We start from the raw sequence: 16,317 nt of genomic DNA, 5'->3' as shown, positions 1-16,317 counted from the left end.
TTTGGGATGGAGGTGGCCCTTAAGAATAACTTAATAACCCTAACCATTCTGAAAGTGAAAGTGTTAGTCACTGACTTGTATCCAACTCTTTGTGACCCCATGGACTGTAGCCCACCAGGGTCTTCTGTCCATGAAATTCTCCAGGCAAGAATACTGGTGCGGGTAGCCATTCCCTTCTCCAGGGGATCTTCCCAACCCAGGACTGGACCTGGGTCTCCTGCATTGCAGGCAGATTCTTTACCTAACCATTCTATAGCTGAGGAAATAGACTTAGATTGGTGGCGTGAGTTTCCCAAGGTCCTAAGGATAGGTGATACACAGAGACTGGAACTTCTTACTTCCAGGTCAGAGCTCATCACACATCTCTTCTCCAACCAGGGCAAGAAGGAACTATGGAGCTAAGGATGGACTCTCACTCTGATATCTATCAAGAATCTCAGATTGACAGACCCAAATCTGCCCCTCAGCCTGTTCACCATATGGTTCTCCCCATTTTAGGAAATAGCCATTTTTCAGCTACTCAGATCAAAATTCATTGAACACCTCTTTTTTTTCATGCACCACATTCAATGGGTGAGGAAATCTTGTCTCTTTCTCAAAATATGTTAAGAATCTTTCTGTGTCTCACCATTTTTACTGTTATTGCCAAGCCACTGTTGTTGTTTTTTTTTGTAATAATACAAATAGCCTCTTAAGAAGTTTGCCTGCTTCCATCTTTATCTTCCTTCAGTCTCTCATTATCAAAGCAACCAGAGTGAGTCTTTGAACAAGTGGGTCAGGTGAAGTCTTTCTTTCATCAAAACCCTCTAGTGCCTTCACTTCTTACTCAAAAAAAAAGGCAGAATCCTGGTTATGACTTCAAGTCTGTACATGGTCCGGCTACCCCTGTCTTTCTGCTCCAGCCTCAGGGCTTTACACTTACTGTTCTGTCTGCTCAGACTGCCCTCTCCCGGGTGTTTGCATGGCTCACTTCTTCATATCTTTACTTGTCAACTTCTTAAAGTTTTGCCTGACTACACTGACTCAAATCACATCAACCCCCCCCAATACTTCCCAGTTTATTTCCTACAGCATTTATTACTATATAATACATATTTAAATTTTGTCTACTGCCTGTCTCCAAAAAGGCAGGGGTATTTTTCCTGCCTTCCTACCCCCCACTGCTGTATCACCAGGGACTAGCACATAGTAGATATTTAGGAAATATTTGTTGAGAGAATCGATGAGTGGTTTAAACTAAATATTGGAGTCAGATGTTTTAGTAATTCAGGTGCTTCCAAATGATTCATTTGCTCAGTCATTCATTCATCATGTATTAACCGGGTGTCTACTTTATGTTTGTGTCATACTTGCTGTAGAGGGGTCAACGATTTTCTAGACTGGAACATGTGATGCGAAAAATCAGATGGTAGAGACTGTCTTCTCTTCCCCAGGATAGAACTGATACTCACTCTTTGTAGCTCCCACCACTGTGATAGTCAAAACATTAAATTAATGACCCCGAAGTGTGTCTCCCCTCAGCATAGAGTGTGATTGCTACTGACTGAGAATCATCTATATTCGACTCTGTTTCTTCACAGTCTAATTCTGTCTCTCAAAACTCAACCTGAATATTTCCGGCTCAATTAGGGTCAGACTGGTTCACGGAGAAAATTATGGGAAATGTGGTTCTTTATTTTAAAATGTAAGTCAAACAGGGACATGTGGATTATAACAGCCTGGGCTGTCCTGTTTTAAATATATATATATTTATTTTAATTGGAGGATAATTACTTTACAATATCGTGATGGTTTTTGCTACCCATCAGCATGAATTGGCCATTGGTACACATGTGTCCCCCCCATCCTGAACCCTCCTCCCCGCTTCCTCCCCACCCTATCCCTCTATGTTCTCCCAGAGCACTGACTTTGGATGCCCTGTTTCATGCATCAAACTTGCACTGACCATCTGTTTTTCACATGGTAATGTATATGTTTCAATGCTATTCTCTCAAATCATTCTACGCTCTTCTCCCCGAGTCCAAAAGTCTGTTCTTTATGTCTGTGTCTCCTTTGCTGCCTTGCATATAGGGTCGTTGATACCATCTTTCTCAATTCCATATATGTGCGTTAATATATGGTATTTGTCTTTTTCTTTCTGACTTACTTCACTCTGTATAACAGTCTCTAGGTTCTTTTAAACCTAGTATTCTGATTCATTACTAGAAAATTGGGTCCAGTTTTGGTTCCTGAATTTAAAAAAAATAATGTGGTGAAAGAAGAGTGATGAAAAGCTGAATCGTTAAAAATTAGGAGTGGAAAAGGGCTCTTTGGGAAATTACTAAAGGAATTCATACTATTTACCCTGACAAAGAGAACGCAAAGAAATGAAATCAATTTCTCATCTCACTATATGAAATGTCACTTTTTAAAAGTGACTGGACAGCCTTCCCTTTGCCACTATCATTTCTGGTCTTTATTTGCAGAATTTAGGGCTCAGTTCATGCACCTTCTTGTGGGCAAGAATAATGAAATTCTGGAACAGATAACTGAGTGATACTATGGAATTTATATTACTAGAGAGTTGGACAGATAGAAAGAGATAAAACTGGGGTGGGCTCAGAAGTCACCTGTCTGGAATCAGGGTACATACTGGGGTGAAGCTGGAATGGACATTTGCTGTTGACTGATATAACACATTTATTTTCTGAATGAAGAAGCGGACGTTCTGAGAGGCCAGAGTCTTGCCTAAGCTTACATAGCAAGCTAGTGGCAGAGCAGCTGTAGGACTGGGACCCTCTGGCATCCAGGCCACCAAACAATCCTCAGGGCTCTGGGGTAGTCTGTTTCCACAATTCTGAGCCATAAAATGTGGTTTGGGTAGTAAGAGAATGGAGTATTTTCAAGCAATTTAGGCAGCATTTGATATCCCTGTGGATTTATTAATCCAACCAGCCTACAGTCCTGAAGGTAGTAAAGAGGGGCTAGACGGAGGCTCAGGAGACAGCCAGCCTGGGTCTGTCTACAATGCTAACTTCATTATTTTCTAGCTCTGAGACCTTAGGTAGGTCACCTAACTTCTCTGTGGTTGATAGCTCTTCAGAGGGTTAAATGACATGTAGTCTATGGAAAATGTTGAGCACAATTCTGACACAGAGAAAGAGCTTGATAAATTTTGGCTATTTTAGTGCATCCCAATAGATATATGTTGGACTAAAGAATAATCCTGTTTTAGATCCCACTGTCCCCTAAATGTAGCCTGAGGCATGAAGTCGCAGTAGCTCAAAATGTCTGTCCATAGCGAATTTCCTCCAACCAGAGATACTGGACTCCTATTGACGACAGTAAGATTCATGGCACAAAAAAAGAGGAGTGAATAGAAAAGGAATCACTCGATTAATGACAGAATTGGAATTAGGATATAATTCCCTGAAGCTAAGGTTATTTTCTTTGAAGTTTGAAAGTTATTTTCCTTGAATGTTACAAATCTATAGAAGAAATCAATTGAGGACCACAAAAGCAACTTATATTGCTTTCCACATCTTTTCAAATTAAGACAAATAGAAGCCCATTAACCTGTGTTAAAAAATTAATACAAGAAGCATTCAACTTTAACCAGCAAATCCAACTGAATATAAAGACACATATGAGAGTTTCTGTACATCGTCAGTGAATGAAGGCTACCAGAATGGACAGAAAGAAAGAAGGAGGGGGAAAGAGAAACAAGGAGAGAGACGAAGAGGTCCAAAGAGGGGATGGAGAGAGGACCAGAGCAGAGTCCAAGAGTGCAGACAGACCAAGGGGAGGGAAGTTGCTACTTTTTTAACTTTTAAATTATTACTTCATTCAATCTTCAGAAAACAATCTAGAGTAAGTACTACAAGCCCCACCTTACGTACAGGGAGGCTGAGGCTTTGTAGGCTGAGTAACATGTCTGATGCTGCTGGCTAGGAAATGGTCAGGTCCATTTTGAAAAAGATTTGACTCCCAGTACATGATTTTTGCTCTTCTGCTATTTTCTCATCTTTGTCCTCTTTCTCTCCTGTTTCTCCTTTTTCTTAGTCCCTTGCTTTAATCTCTCTTCCTTTTCTTCCTTTACTCCTTCCTTCCTTCTCACCCCCTGAGTATTATTCTCATCTTGAGGCCTCTTGGAGCGTCTCTGTCCGAGACTGTGACGTGATCAGCTGTGTCTGTGAGGCAGGCCCTTTTCTGACCTACTTTGACAGATCGCTAATACCCCTTGCGTGAGAAACTAAATGTCCAGCATCCGGTCCCAGTTCATTCTGCACTCTCTGTAGCTCCTTCTGCCCTCAGAGAGTAGGAGGTGCCTGGGAAAGTGGATGATGGGGAGGGAAGGAGAGGGGGTGAGACGTAGAAATCTCTGACGGAGTAGTTATCACTGAGGTCCCACTTAGCCACTGTTTAGAGTATAATTTTCTTGATTCTTGGGATTTAAAAAGATGTATGCTAATGTTGAATTCTGTTTATTGCTACTGGGAATAAGATGAAAACTAAAGCTTTTGAGAAAATGGAAACTAACCCCATAGAGACTGTCCTCCCAATGAAGAAGACAGAGTTGGGGAAGGGGTCTGGCTGACATTCTCATGTACAGACCCAGAAGGTTCTAGATGGAAACCCTAAGTTTTGGGAATCTGAGAATATTCCAGCCTCCACCTTTGCCTGTGTACCCTTCCTCACCCCCTAAATCATCTACTGATTCTGAAATGTCATCTAGGTGACATTCCTCCACCTTTCTGCTTACTAAATGCCTGCACGGCTCCCTAAAGATCTTCCCTGACAAGTCAGATCAGGTGATGTTGTGTTCAGGCTGGTGCACTAGGGGCAGACCTAATGGGACGTGAATGCCAAGGATGATGCATAAGATCTGACAGGGGGAGTTTTTAGAGTAATGTGCTTGTTACTTAACTATTGCGTGCTCATAGTTTATTAGAGATAGCCGGTGGAGGAAGGACATGGCATACAGCATGCAAGGAGATAGTGGTTTACTTAAAGAAAGGGCAAAATTGGAGATAATTAAAGCTTAAAATGCATACTTCTTAGAGAGGTCACCATAATGAACTGGAAGGAATATGGACTAAAAAACCCACAGTTGTGCACAGGCATAAGCAAACACTCTGCTTTCTTGGTTTCATCTGTTAAAGGACAATGTCCTGATTCACTACCATGATGGTGCCCATTTTGCAGATGAGGAAATGGAGGCTTGGGGAGGGAACTCAATTTCCCACTGTTGTCCTGGGCACGTGGTAACGTCTGCACATCCTTGTCCTTACCAGCTGTGCAGGAAGAAAGGCAGAGAAGCCGGGAGCGGGCTGAGAGTGAGGCAGAGTGTGCCAGCAGTGGCCACGAAGACATGCCCGTGGAGAGGATTCTGGAGGCTGAGCTTGCTGTTGAACCAAAGACAGAATCCTATGGTGACATGAACACGGAAAATTCGGTAGGTGCTCTTAGATCTCCATCCAGCTGCCAGATCTTAGATGGGGCTAGACATGGGCAAGGGGTTTGTTTGAGTCTTAGATTCTGTCCCTTCAGATTACTCTGTTCCTTTTTTAGACTAACGACCCTGTCACCAATATATGCCATGCTGCCGATAAGCAGCTTTTTACTCTCGTTGAATGGGCCAAGCGTATACCCCACTTCTCTGACCTCACCTTGGAGGACCAAGTCATTCTGCTCCGGGCAGGTAAGTGATACCAAGGATCCTTTCTTCTTGGGGCAAGCACTTGGGTTGCCATTTTGCCCTTGGGATTCTAAAACAAGTGACCTGATGGAGTTGGACCCCTCCAAGCTGGTACATCCTGTTGAGAAAGGATAACCCTATGTGAGATTGTTCTTTTTTTTATATTACTTACAGTCTCTTAAATTTGGATGGTCCTCTCCCAAACTTTTCATTCCCAAACAAAACAGTTTGTTAGTGGAGGAATAAGACTTTTTCTTTTTTTGATATTTAATTTTTTTTTAACACGATGAAATTTGTATCAGTTTCTACATGCATTTTATTATCAGAGAAAAATAACTTTTAAACACACATATAGCACTTCAAAAAGAGGCAAGTTAGTAAGAAGCAGAGACTTTTCTGTCCATTGGGTTTCTTAAACTGCTTCCTAGAATCCTTATAGTTACCAGAAAAGAACTATTTTTCCATGCAAATGTTACACAGCCTTTATAATTTGCATTCAATTTTCAAAGAGAGTTAAATAGTTTTTACTGAAGACAATCTGAAGCTCTGCCTCATTATTATTATGAAATTGGAAAATAGAGATATTCTAATTTCACAGATGAAGTAAGGGAAGCCAAAGATTTTTGCTCAGGCTGGTACTAGATGGATTCCAGGGTCCCTCCCTATTTTAATATTCTACATGCTGTAATTTCTCTCACCTCCCATTTCTGGGACACTGGCAGTTGACATATGCCAAAGCTCCTCTTTGTCACGGAGCGAGCAGAGAAATTTCATGAAGATTGGCTGACCTTGGAAGCCAGTGCACTCATTTCATTCCTATCAAATAATGAGCGATCCCTGAGTGTCAGTGGAAAGCGTCATGCCATGCTGGGTGACACTGCTGCTGCTCCTGCTAAGTCACGTCAGTCGTGTCCAACTCTGTGTGACCCCATAGACGGCAGCCCATACTAGACAACACCAAAGAAATAAAACTAAGTTGTCAGGTCCTGGGGGCAGAGACTGCAAGGTATGCTTGCTTTATCCACCACGGCAGCTAACATAGTGACTATTACCCGTTAAGTATTCAATCCACATCTGTTGATGGACTGGGGAATAAAGAGCCTTGTTCTCAAGCTACCATTCTATGCAGCACACGGGGAGCCTGGGGATGGGCATAGCCCCAGGTCCGGAGACCCCCGTCTTATCGTTTGTTCCTTCACTAAGTAGCAGTATTGTCTGGAACTGGATTCTGATTCTACTTTTATTCCAAAGGATAATAATGCCCGCCTTGGATGGCTATCCATGAAGCGTGAGTGTGGCAGGCCTCCCTCAAGGCCACCTTCTTATCCTTGCAGGGTGGAACGAGCTGCTGATCGCCTCCTTCTCCCACCGCTCCGTCTCTGTGCAGGACGGCATCCTCCTGGCCACGGGACTGCACGTCCACCGAAGCAGCGCCCACAGTGCTGGAGTGGGCTCCATCTTCGACAGGTGCGTCTCTTCTGCTTCCAGCATGTGTGTGTGTACATGTGTGCGTTTAGAATGGATAGCTCAATCAGCTGTACACATATGGCTGGAAGCAGAGACCATTAAGCACATGAAAACATAAACCTGGGGAATGAGAAAGTGATTTTAAAAAATGTTGATTTAAGGAGACAGAGCCAGTCAGAGGCCAACAAAGTTATTGGCAGATGAAAACCTATGGGTTTCCAAGGAAGAGATGGTGTTACTGACATTACCTAGCAAGATTGGACTTCCTTCGTAGCTCAGTCAGTAAAGAATCTGCCTGCAATGCAGGAGACCTGGGTTCTATTCCTGGGTCAGGAAGAGCCCCTGGAGAAGGAAATGGCAACCCACTTCAGAATTCATGCCTGGAAAATCCCGTGGACACAGGAGCCTGGCGGCCTACAGTCTCTGGAGTTGGACATGACTGAATGATAAGTAGGGGTGGGGAGTTTGAACTGTTTATCCTGGAGAGCTGAGACAGGAATGAAGGCTTAGAATCTGACTTTAGGAGTCCAGGAAAGGTAAGCTAGGGTTTTTGCTGGGCTCTGCATCAGGTTCTCTGGGGCAAGCCCGCTGAGGGAGCAATGGCCTCAGTCTGGGATTCTGTGCCCTCAGGGAAATTAAGCCAGGTGATTTAAGGCAATGAGAAATGAGTAGAGATGCATGACTTGGGGAGACAGGATGGAGATGTGCTAGGAAAGGGAAGGGTGAGCTGGAAGATGGTCTCTCTACCCAGTGCCGGGGACCTGTGGTCCCTTCCCAGCCCCAACATAAACGGTTTTCCAGGGCCGTGTGCATGTCCATCTAAGACGCCGCTCCTCCTTCCCTGCCTTTTCCCACATGTTCCAGGTTTTCAGTGGCCTTAGTCCTCCTGATGGTGCCTGCAGGTTCCTTCTGTGTCAGGGAACGCCGTCCTCCGCTGTGTTCTTCCCGAAAAGCGGTGCCCTCGGTGTGCTTCACCTGTTGCATTTCTACCAGCTTCCAAAGCCTCTAGGCTGCTTTTCCAGCCCCCTGTCTGAGCTCGCCGCCTCCTCCTGGGTGTCCCCTGGGACTTTGGCCTTGTTGCTATGTGCTGTTTCTGTCTGTTTCTTCAGTTAAACTCTGAGCTCCTTGAGATCAGGGACTGCGTCTGATTCATTTCTGTGCCCCCAGTACCTGGCGCATTGACTGGAAAACGTGGGGGGGGGGGTACATAATAAATATTGATTGCATTCATTTTCCCAGCCTTTGGTCTGGTGCTCATGCTTTTCTCATTCCCTGTCATTGTTTCCTGTGAACAGAGTTCTGACTGAGCTGGTCTCCAAAATGAAGGACATGCAGATGGATAAGTCAGAGCTGGGGTGCCTGCGAGCCATCGTGCTGTTTAACCCAGGTGACGGCGTCTTGCTTGGCCCCCCGCCATGGTCAGCCCCCAGTGCTCTGATGTTCTTTGGCCCTCTAGCTCAGCGGAGACAGAGAGGGGAGAAGGCAGGGCCAGGGGACCTGCCCGTGGGGAGGACAGGGTCACCTCTGCATGGCCTCTGCTCCTTGAGCCATCTTGAAAAGTGTCTCAAATGGGCCTGGAGTGTGCACGTTGGGGGTCAGTGGGGAAGGTGGGAGATGACAGAGGCCTAGGGTAGTAAAGGAGGTGGTAAGAAGTGGTCAGGTCTCCCAGGAGTGACAGAAACTAGTGAATAAATACGTGCTTCCATCTTCCTTCCCTAGGTGGACAATCCTGAGGTACATTCTACATACCTCCTTAGAGGGTCCCTGTGAGACTGAGTCCCAGTTGCCCATGGCCATGACCAGTCCAGTTATGTACTCATGTGTCGGCTTTTCTTCCTTCCCTGCTTTTTCCTTTTTTGGTCCCTCCTTCCTCTTCCCTGGGTCACTGCCTCAAATAAACTACTTCCATGCAAAAAAAAAAATAGGAGTCAGGTTCTGCATATATTTTTTGGCAGAACTTATGGGATTTTGCTGATGTATTGTACATAGGATATGAAAGAGAGGCATTAAATATTTTTGTTTTCCTGAACAATTGGAAAACAATTTTCATTGACTGAAATGTAGGTTCTAAGGGTGGGTGGCTAGGAAGCAGGTCTTTGGATGTGAAACTCTGAGATGGATGCAAATGCCCAAGAGTGGCTGTCCAGGAAGCAATTATTCATGTGATTCTGGAGTTCAGGGGAGGGGGCAGCACCAGAGATGTACATTTGAGAGCTGTCAGCCTATACCTAGCGTGGAGAGCTCTGAGGCTGGTGCGAGCTCATCCGCAGTGTAAGCGGAGGCAGAGCAAAGGGCTGAGGACTGGGTCCTGGGGCATGGCCACATTTCGAAGTTGTGGAGAAAAGGAAGAAACAGCAAAGGTGCCTGCGAGGGAGCAGTGGGTCAGACAGGGAAGAACCAGAGAATGATGTCCTGGGGGCTCAAGGAGGAAAAGCATTGCAAGGAGGAGCAAGAGCTCAGCTTTCACCACAGGCTGCCATGAGTCAGGAAAGATGAGTGTTCAGAATTACCTAGTAACTGATGCATGCACTTCATCTCTGAATTAGGTAATCAGTTAGTTGAAGCAGGGCATAGGTATGTCTGGTTTTTGTTCCCTGTCTTTTCATTCAGCCCACACTTAGCACAGAGTAAACACTCAATGAATGTGTAAAGGTAGTATATGTACGATGGCCCAGATAAAAGGAGACTCTCCTCCTTGCAGTCAGCGGTGGGTACCTTTGCTTCAGGAGTTCATTGGGTAGATTGGCAGGCGCAAAGCAGCAGCTCTGTGTATTTCACAATGCCCCTCATCCCGTCTGTCTCCAGTTACCCTAAGGATGTGGCCTATATGAATGGGGACAGCCTCTCTAACAGGGTGTTCCACAGAGGTGTGTAACCAGAGGTTTGATCGGCTGTCTTTTTCAGATGCCAAGGGTCTCTCCAACCCGTCCGAGGTAGAGACTCTGCGAGAGAAGGTCTATGCCACCCTCGAGGCCTACACCAAGCAAAAGTATCCAGAACAACCAGGCAGGTGAGGGAGTCCTGAAAGAATGCTAACAACAGTAGCCATTAATGAATGGTGATGTTCAGCAGGCTCTGTCTAGATGTTTTCATAACCAGCTCAAAGCTTCATGAAACTGGAGGTCTTGTCTCTCTTGTATATCCACCATTCACCACTCTAACATCACTCTAGCACTCTAGAGCCTATCACTGCTCTTGGCAAATAATACTCATCTTTAAATGTTGAGTGAACATGCAAATGAGTGAGTAATTGTGGAAGTCCTTATCTCTAATTTCAAAGAGGTCTCAAGGCTCAGAAAGGGTAAGGAACTTGCCCAGGGTCACAGAGCTGGTGCATGGTGTAGTGAGATGCGAACACATGTGTGTTTGATTTCAAAGAGCTTGTGCTTTCCAATGTGACTGCGCTGCTTTCTGCTTCGCCCCAATGGGAGCCCTACTGCAGTAGAAGATACAGGCGTTGGCAGCCACAAGAGGTGATCGCTAGCCCTGAAGTCACCATTTGTAGGCTCTGGCAAGGTCCTGGGTCTGAACTTCTTGTCTGAAAAGGAGGGCATGGGTCAGAAGATCTCTGAGGCCATCTGCCAGTATTCCTGAGTTCTTGAATACTTTTCCCAAATATTTCCCCCAAGTACAACTGAATAAAAGTTTCCTTACTCTGCTAACTCTAGTTAAAAAGAGAGAAAAAGATCCACAAATCTCACAGAAAACTGAAAATGAAAATGGAAACTTAAATAAACTCCTTTAAAGGCATTAGTTTGTTTTTAGAATTAATTATATGTGTTCCCAGTTCTCACTGATGACTTTTATTCCCCTATGAAATCTAATTTCTATTAGCCCATTTTTTCCTGGATCATAAGCCACTATCAGTTGTCTAAAAGAGCATGAGCTCTGCTTTTTTTTTAATCACAGGAAACGGATGCATCTGAGTGAGTGGGATCCAGCCTGTTGGTACAATAAATGTGCAGGCCTGGTGTGTTAGGGAGAGTAAGTTGTGACAACAGACTTCCCAATGTCAGGAGTTGAACACAAATTTGTTTCCTCCTCACAAATCAATCCTGGGTGGATAATCAGTCTAGAGCACTGTTTTCCACACCATCACTCGGGAACCCAGGTGTCCTTCTCGGGGCTCCATGGTCCCCAAGTCACGTTGTATTTGTATGCTGATGGTTGGAGGGGCAGAGGAGGAGGGCACAGAGGTGTCTCTACGGGCAACGCCTGGACCTGGAGAGGGCCCGTCTGCCTTCCCTCACTTCCATTGGCTGAAACTCGGTCACACGGCTTATCTGGAGAATGTATGCAGCTAGATGCCAAGGAGGAAGGGGAGAGTGGATTTTGGTGGGTGCCTGGCAGCCTCTCCTATACCTGCAAGTGGGTAAGATTGAAAAAATCTCCACCCAGCAAGCAGGGCCTGACTGCCAACATCAGCTCAGCCTCTGGCCCTTAGGAGCTGACTGAAAACCCTATGCTGGTGACACTCACTGAATCTCCCAGCGGTTCGGCAACATTACACAAGGTTTTCTGTGTGTGTGCGCACGTGTTGTGTGCCAGGCATTAGAACAAGGAAAGCTCATACTCATCCTTTTCCTCTTTAAAAAACAAAACTCTTTTTTAAAAAAATCTTATTATAAAAGCCAAGCATGTTTTCATGAATAAGGAATGTATCTAAAATGTATTTTTAAATGTATTTATTTTTATTATAAAAAATGAATGTATCTAAAAATACATTAAATGTATTAAAAATGAGTGTATTAAAAAAATTAAGCAGGTAATATTGATTGTAAATTTCAGAGGTATAGTTCTAGTAGCTTCATTTGTGAATATGTGTATACTTAGAAATGTATAGTTACGGATCTGAAATCATTTGGTTCAGTGTACTACTTTCCTCCCGTAGCTATTTTACTTTTTTCAGATATTGAAAAGCACAAAGTTCTTGTTTTCAGTGATTTTGTATTATTTCAGAGGATAGATGGATCCTAATGTATCCAGTCATTGCCCTGTGGTGGACGGCTAGGTTGCTTCTGATGAATATCACTTTGAAAACTTGGGAACGTGCCTGTTTTCCCAGGAAAGGGACTGCCAGGGGCTTGAGTTGCTTCCAGGCACGAGGGAAAAGTGCTGCCTGGCCTGAAGCAGGGCCTGGGGGTGCAGGAAGTGGGTGCAGAGGCTACACCTGGTGTGCCCAGCACAGCCTGGCAGAAGGAGACCACCCTGAGACTGAGCAGGTCCGTCAGGATGTTACTCGGCTCCGCCAGGTGGGAAGCGTGTCAGAGGCTGCTCACCTCGGGTTTGTGAAATGGCAGGCGGTGTTCCTGGCACGCGGGGCCTGTTCTCGGTGGTGGAGGGCTGCCCCTCCGTGGAGACTTTTCAGAAGTACATCTTGCAGGGCCGAGTTCTGCTTCCCCCACCAGAAAGCAGAGATCAAAGCTCAGGAGAGGGCAGAGCCGGCAGGGACATTCTCTCTCGCACGCAGCAGGCACCCTCCAAGGCCTCGCTGCCAAACACACCAGAGAGAAATGCGACTGCCACCGGCGGCTGCGTCTGTGAGAAAGTGTGTCTGTTTCTACAGGCTTGGTCTCAGCTTCTGAACCTGGGGCAGACAGCAAAGACGGCCGAGCTACGGCATGGTTCGCGTTCTTTAAAAATGTATTTCATTGATAACGCTGTGTTAATTTCTGCTGTACCACACAGTGATTTTAGTTATACATGTGTGTGTGCGTGTGTGTGTGTGTGTATAGATATATACACGTTCTTTTTCATTATAGTTTATCAGAAGATATTGAATATAGTTACCTGTGCTAATCAATAGGTTGCTTATCCATTCTGTGTATAATAGTTTGTATCTAAAATGGTTGGTATTTTACATATTGTAAAACTTTGGCATTTTTAGAGCAAAAAAAAATACATTTTCAGAGATAATCTAATTTTACACTTTATAAAGAAGTGTAAAGCCTTTTCCTTTGCTTAATTCTATAAAACTTCCATCGGGAGCCACAACCAGGAGCTCAGCCTCCTTGTTCTTTATCTGATGGCCTCTTCACAGCATGGTGATACCATTCAGATGCACTCAGAAGCTTCCTAATCAGACATTTTGAAGTTGTGTGCTGGCCTTGCTATAGACCTTTAATTTTTCCATATAGGGAGGTAATTCTTACCTCTTAAGATTGTGCTACTTTATTTTTCTTATATTGCCACATTTCTTTAAAACTTGTTTTGGCACAAATACAGACCTATATGCATTTTCAAGGAGTATCAAAATTCCAATTTGAAAATTTCTCATGAAATAATGCTGTGACTTCCAGGGAAGATCCAGCCAACCAGAAACTGCTGATTTAAGGCTGTAGTGGCTAACATGATTTTGGTTCCTGTACTTTTTATTGAAAGTTGTAAGTAGAGTTATTTAGTTTCTGGTCATTGTCATAAATAACATTGCAAATAAGCTTCATGAGCAAAAAGGACTTTGAGAGATGAAGAAGGGCCACAGAAGCAGGTTACAAATGTGGCTTGATTGAGAGATATGTCAGAACAGAACTAATTCTTCAGATACTAGTCTCTCTCCCTCTGTTGAGCCCTGCAACTAAAGGTCTTTAATTACTGAAAAGTGTGAGTGTGTCTACACGTGCCTGTGTGCCTGAGTGCTTGTACCAGTGTGTGAGGGCAGATGAGAATGGAGGAGAATATGTGTGCTTAAATGTATGTGTGTGTGCAAGCTTCTGTGCAAGGGGGGATGAGAGTGTGAGTGAATGTGTGTGCACACATCTGTGTGTGAGTGATGAGGGTGTGTGTGTGCACATGTGAGGGAGGCACGTGTGAGTAAGTGTGTATGCACGCATGTGTGTGTTATCTCCCCTAACAGACTATGGGCCCATGAGGGGCAGAGACTACTCTGTTCTGTCTCCCCCTCTTCCTAATTTAAAGGTAAACACACCCATGTTGATGCAAATAGCATTATGTCATCCTTTTGATGGCTGAAAGATATTCCACTGTATATATGTACCACATCTTCTTTATCCAGTCCTCTGTTGATGGACATTTATGTTGTCTTGGCTATTGTATATAGTTCTGCTGTGAACACTGGGGTGCATATATCTTTTTGAATCATGGTTTTCTCTGGATGTATGCCCATGAGTGGGATTGCTGGATCATATGGTAACTCTATTTTTGGTGTTTTAAGGAACCTCCATCGTGTTCTCCATGGTGGCTAGAGATTATCATACTGAGTGAAGTCAGTCAGACAGAGAACGGCAAATATCATATGATGCTGCTTATATGTAGAATCTAAAAAAATGACAGAAATGAATTTATAGAATAGAAAGAGACTCACAGATGTGGAAAGCAAAGTTATGGTTACCACAGGGGGAAGGGGGAGAGGGGTAAACTAGGAGTTTGGGCTCAGCATCTGTGCACCACTGCATACGGAATAGATAACCAACAGGGCTCACTGTACAGGGCAGGGCGCTGTGTTAGATGCCTTGTGGTGGTCTATAACAGAGAATCAGCTAAAGAATATACATGTGTGTGTACATATGTGTAACTGAGTAACCACACACACCTGAAACTCACACAGCACTGTAAATCAACTATGTTTTAATAATTTTTTAAAAAAATTTAAAAAAGAAAGTCACATTTCTTAGGCAAAAAGCAAAACAAAGGCAAGCAATCGACTAAGAAGCTGATGTACAAAGTGATTATAAAGCGGTAACAAAAATGTGACTGAGGCACACTGCGGCCACGCTGCTTAAGGTAAGCGTGTCCTGAGGAAATGCATCGTCTGGGGAGGCGATCAGAGCTGCTGGTCCTGAGGGCAGGGGCTCCCCTGGATCCCAGAACCTATTGCGGTGCCTGATGGTGCTTTACCAAGCTGCGGCTGCCCCTCCGTGCCCCACGCTTCAGTGGCTTGAATGCCTGGAGCACCTTCCCCGATGGGACAACCCCTGTGGATTCAGCACATCTGCGGGCTGCGTTCTAAGCGTTTGGGCAGATCTTGCCAGGAACCTCTGGGCACAAACAACGTAAGGAACATCTCGTGGTTAGGATTGGCACTGACTCATCGCAAGCAGACTGGCTCTCACCTGCCATGAATGGGGGTGCTGAGGGCAATTCTGGGATGTGACCACAGAAGTCACGAGTTCCTCAAGAGGTCACAGGATCCAACTTCCATCTAAGGAAGCTAAATGAGACCTCAAGCCTATTTCTGAAACTCCCCCAGATTAGAGATTCTCCGGCTACGATAGATTCCCCTCTCAGTTTCTCTCTTCTGACCACAGACTGGTCAAGAAGACCAAACAAGCGGCCTCGTGCCAGCAGCTGCCCCGTGCATGATGGCCCCCCAGTTCTTACGGTCTCCTCGCTTCCCTGCAGGTTTGCCAAGCTGCTACTGCGTCTCCCAGCCCTGCGTTCTATCGGCTTGAAGTGCCTGGAGCACCTCTTCTTCTTCAAGCTCATCGGGGACACACCCATTGACACCTTCCTCATGGAGATGTTGGAGACCCCACTGCAGATCACCTGAGCCCCACCAGCCACCAGCCTCCCTGCACAGGACTAGCCCGGGCAGATGTGTGTGGACCCCCACCCTGCACATGTTCCTCCACCTCCCGCCCTGACCCCTACCCATTCCCCAGACGTGATGCTTATAATAAAGAAACCTTTCTACACATGTGACTTTTATAGGTGAAGTTTTGTATAGATGTTAAATGTAACCCTTCTTTGCTATCTAAGGGAATGGGGTTCTTTCTGGAAGTTATTGGGAAAACTAACCAAGCCTCTGTACATATAATTGGTTTAAATTATTTTTTCACTTGCCTTGGAAAGCCAATGAATGAATAATAAAGTAACATATGTGATATTGGCACTGTTTGGAGCATAGGGTGAATTATTATGCTGCAGGGAAGTTATCTTAGATGCAGGAGAAAAGGTACTGGTGGTTATGAATAGGGGTTGAGGCAGGGGTCCTGAAACCGTGAATCACACAGTTAGATGCCCCAAGTCTAAGCTGGGCATAGCCAGCGTTGCCCCAGGGTAGCCTCTGGAGAGATTGGGAAGAAACATTGTCTTTCAGAGTCAGCTTGGTTTTTTTGTTTTTTGCTTTTTCACTCCTAAGAATGATGAGTACTAATAGCCTTGTCCTGATTGGGGGCCATGGAGTATAAGGACAAGAGAAGATGTTCTTTTTTAAT

General features: G+C 44.8%; 1 protein-coding gene across 5 annotated transcripts in view; it reads left to right on the top strand.

Annotated features, from left to right (window-relative positions):
* RXRG (retinoid X receptor gamma) overlaps positions 1 to 15,797 on the top strand; it is a 50,919-nt gene extending 35,122 nt beyond the window's left edge. For 4 of the 5 annotated variants that reach the window (XM_020885230.2, XM_020885232.2, XM_020885235.2 and 1 more), the window contains 6 exons: positions 5,274 to 5,434; positions 5,551 to 5,680; positions 7,012 to 7,144; positions 8,440 to 8,531; positions 10,049 to 10,154; positions 15,503 to 15,797. In XM_020885230.2, coding sequence (XP_020740889.1) covers positions 5,274 to 5,434; positions 5,551 to 5,680; positions 7,012 to 7,144; positions 8,440 to 8,531; positions 10,049 to 10,154; positions 15,503 to 15,650 — 770 coding nt within the window. In that variant the 3' untranslated portion in view covers positions 15,651 to 15,797. Of the gene's footprint in view, positions 1 to 5,273; positions 5,435 to 5,550; positions 5,681 to 7,011; positions 7,145 to 8,439; positions 8,532 to 8,863; positions 10,023 to 10,048; positions 10,155 to 15,502 lie in introns of those variants that run through there. The other variant, XM_020885234.2, reaches the window with a different exon arrangement.
* The last annotated feature ends 520 nt before the right edge of the window (positions 15,798 to 16,317 follow it).

The sequence above is a fragment of the Odocoileus virginianus genome, chromosome 5, assembly GCF_023699985.2.
Source record: "Odocoileus virginianus isolate 20LAN1187 ecotype Illinois chromosome 5, Ovbor_1.2, whole genome shotgun sequence".
Taxonomy (NCBI): domain Eukaryota; kingdom Metazoa; phylum Chordata; class Mammalia; order Artiodactyla; family Cervidae; genus Odocoileus; species Odocoileus virginianus.
This window is presented reverse-complemented; position numbering and strand designations above follow the sequence as displayed.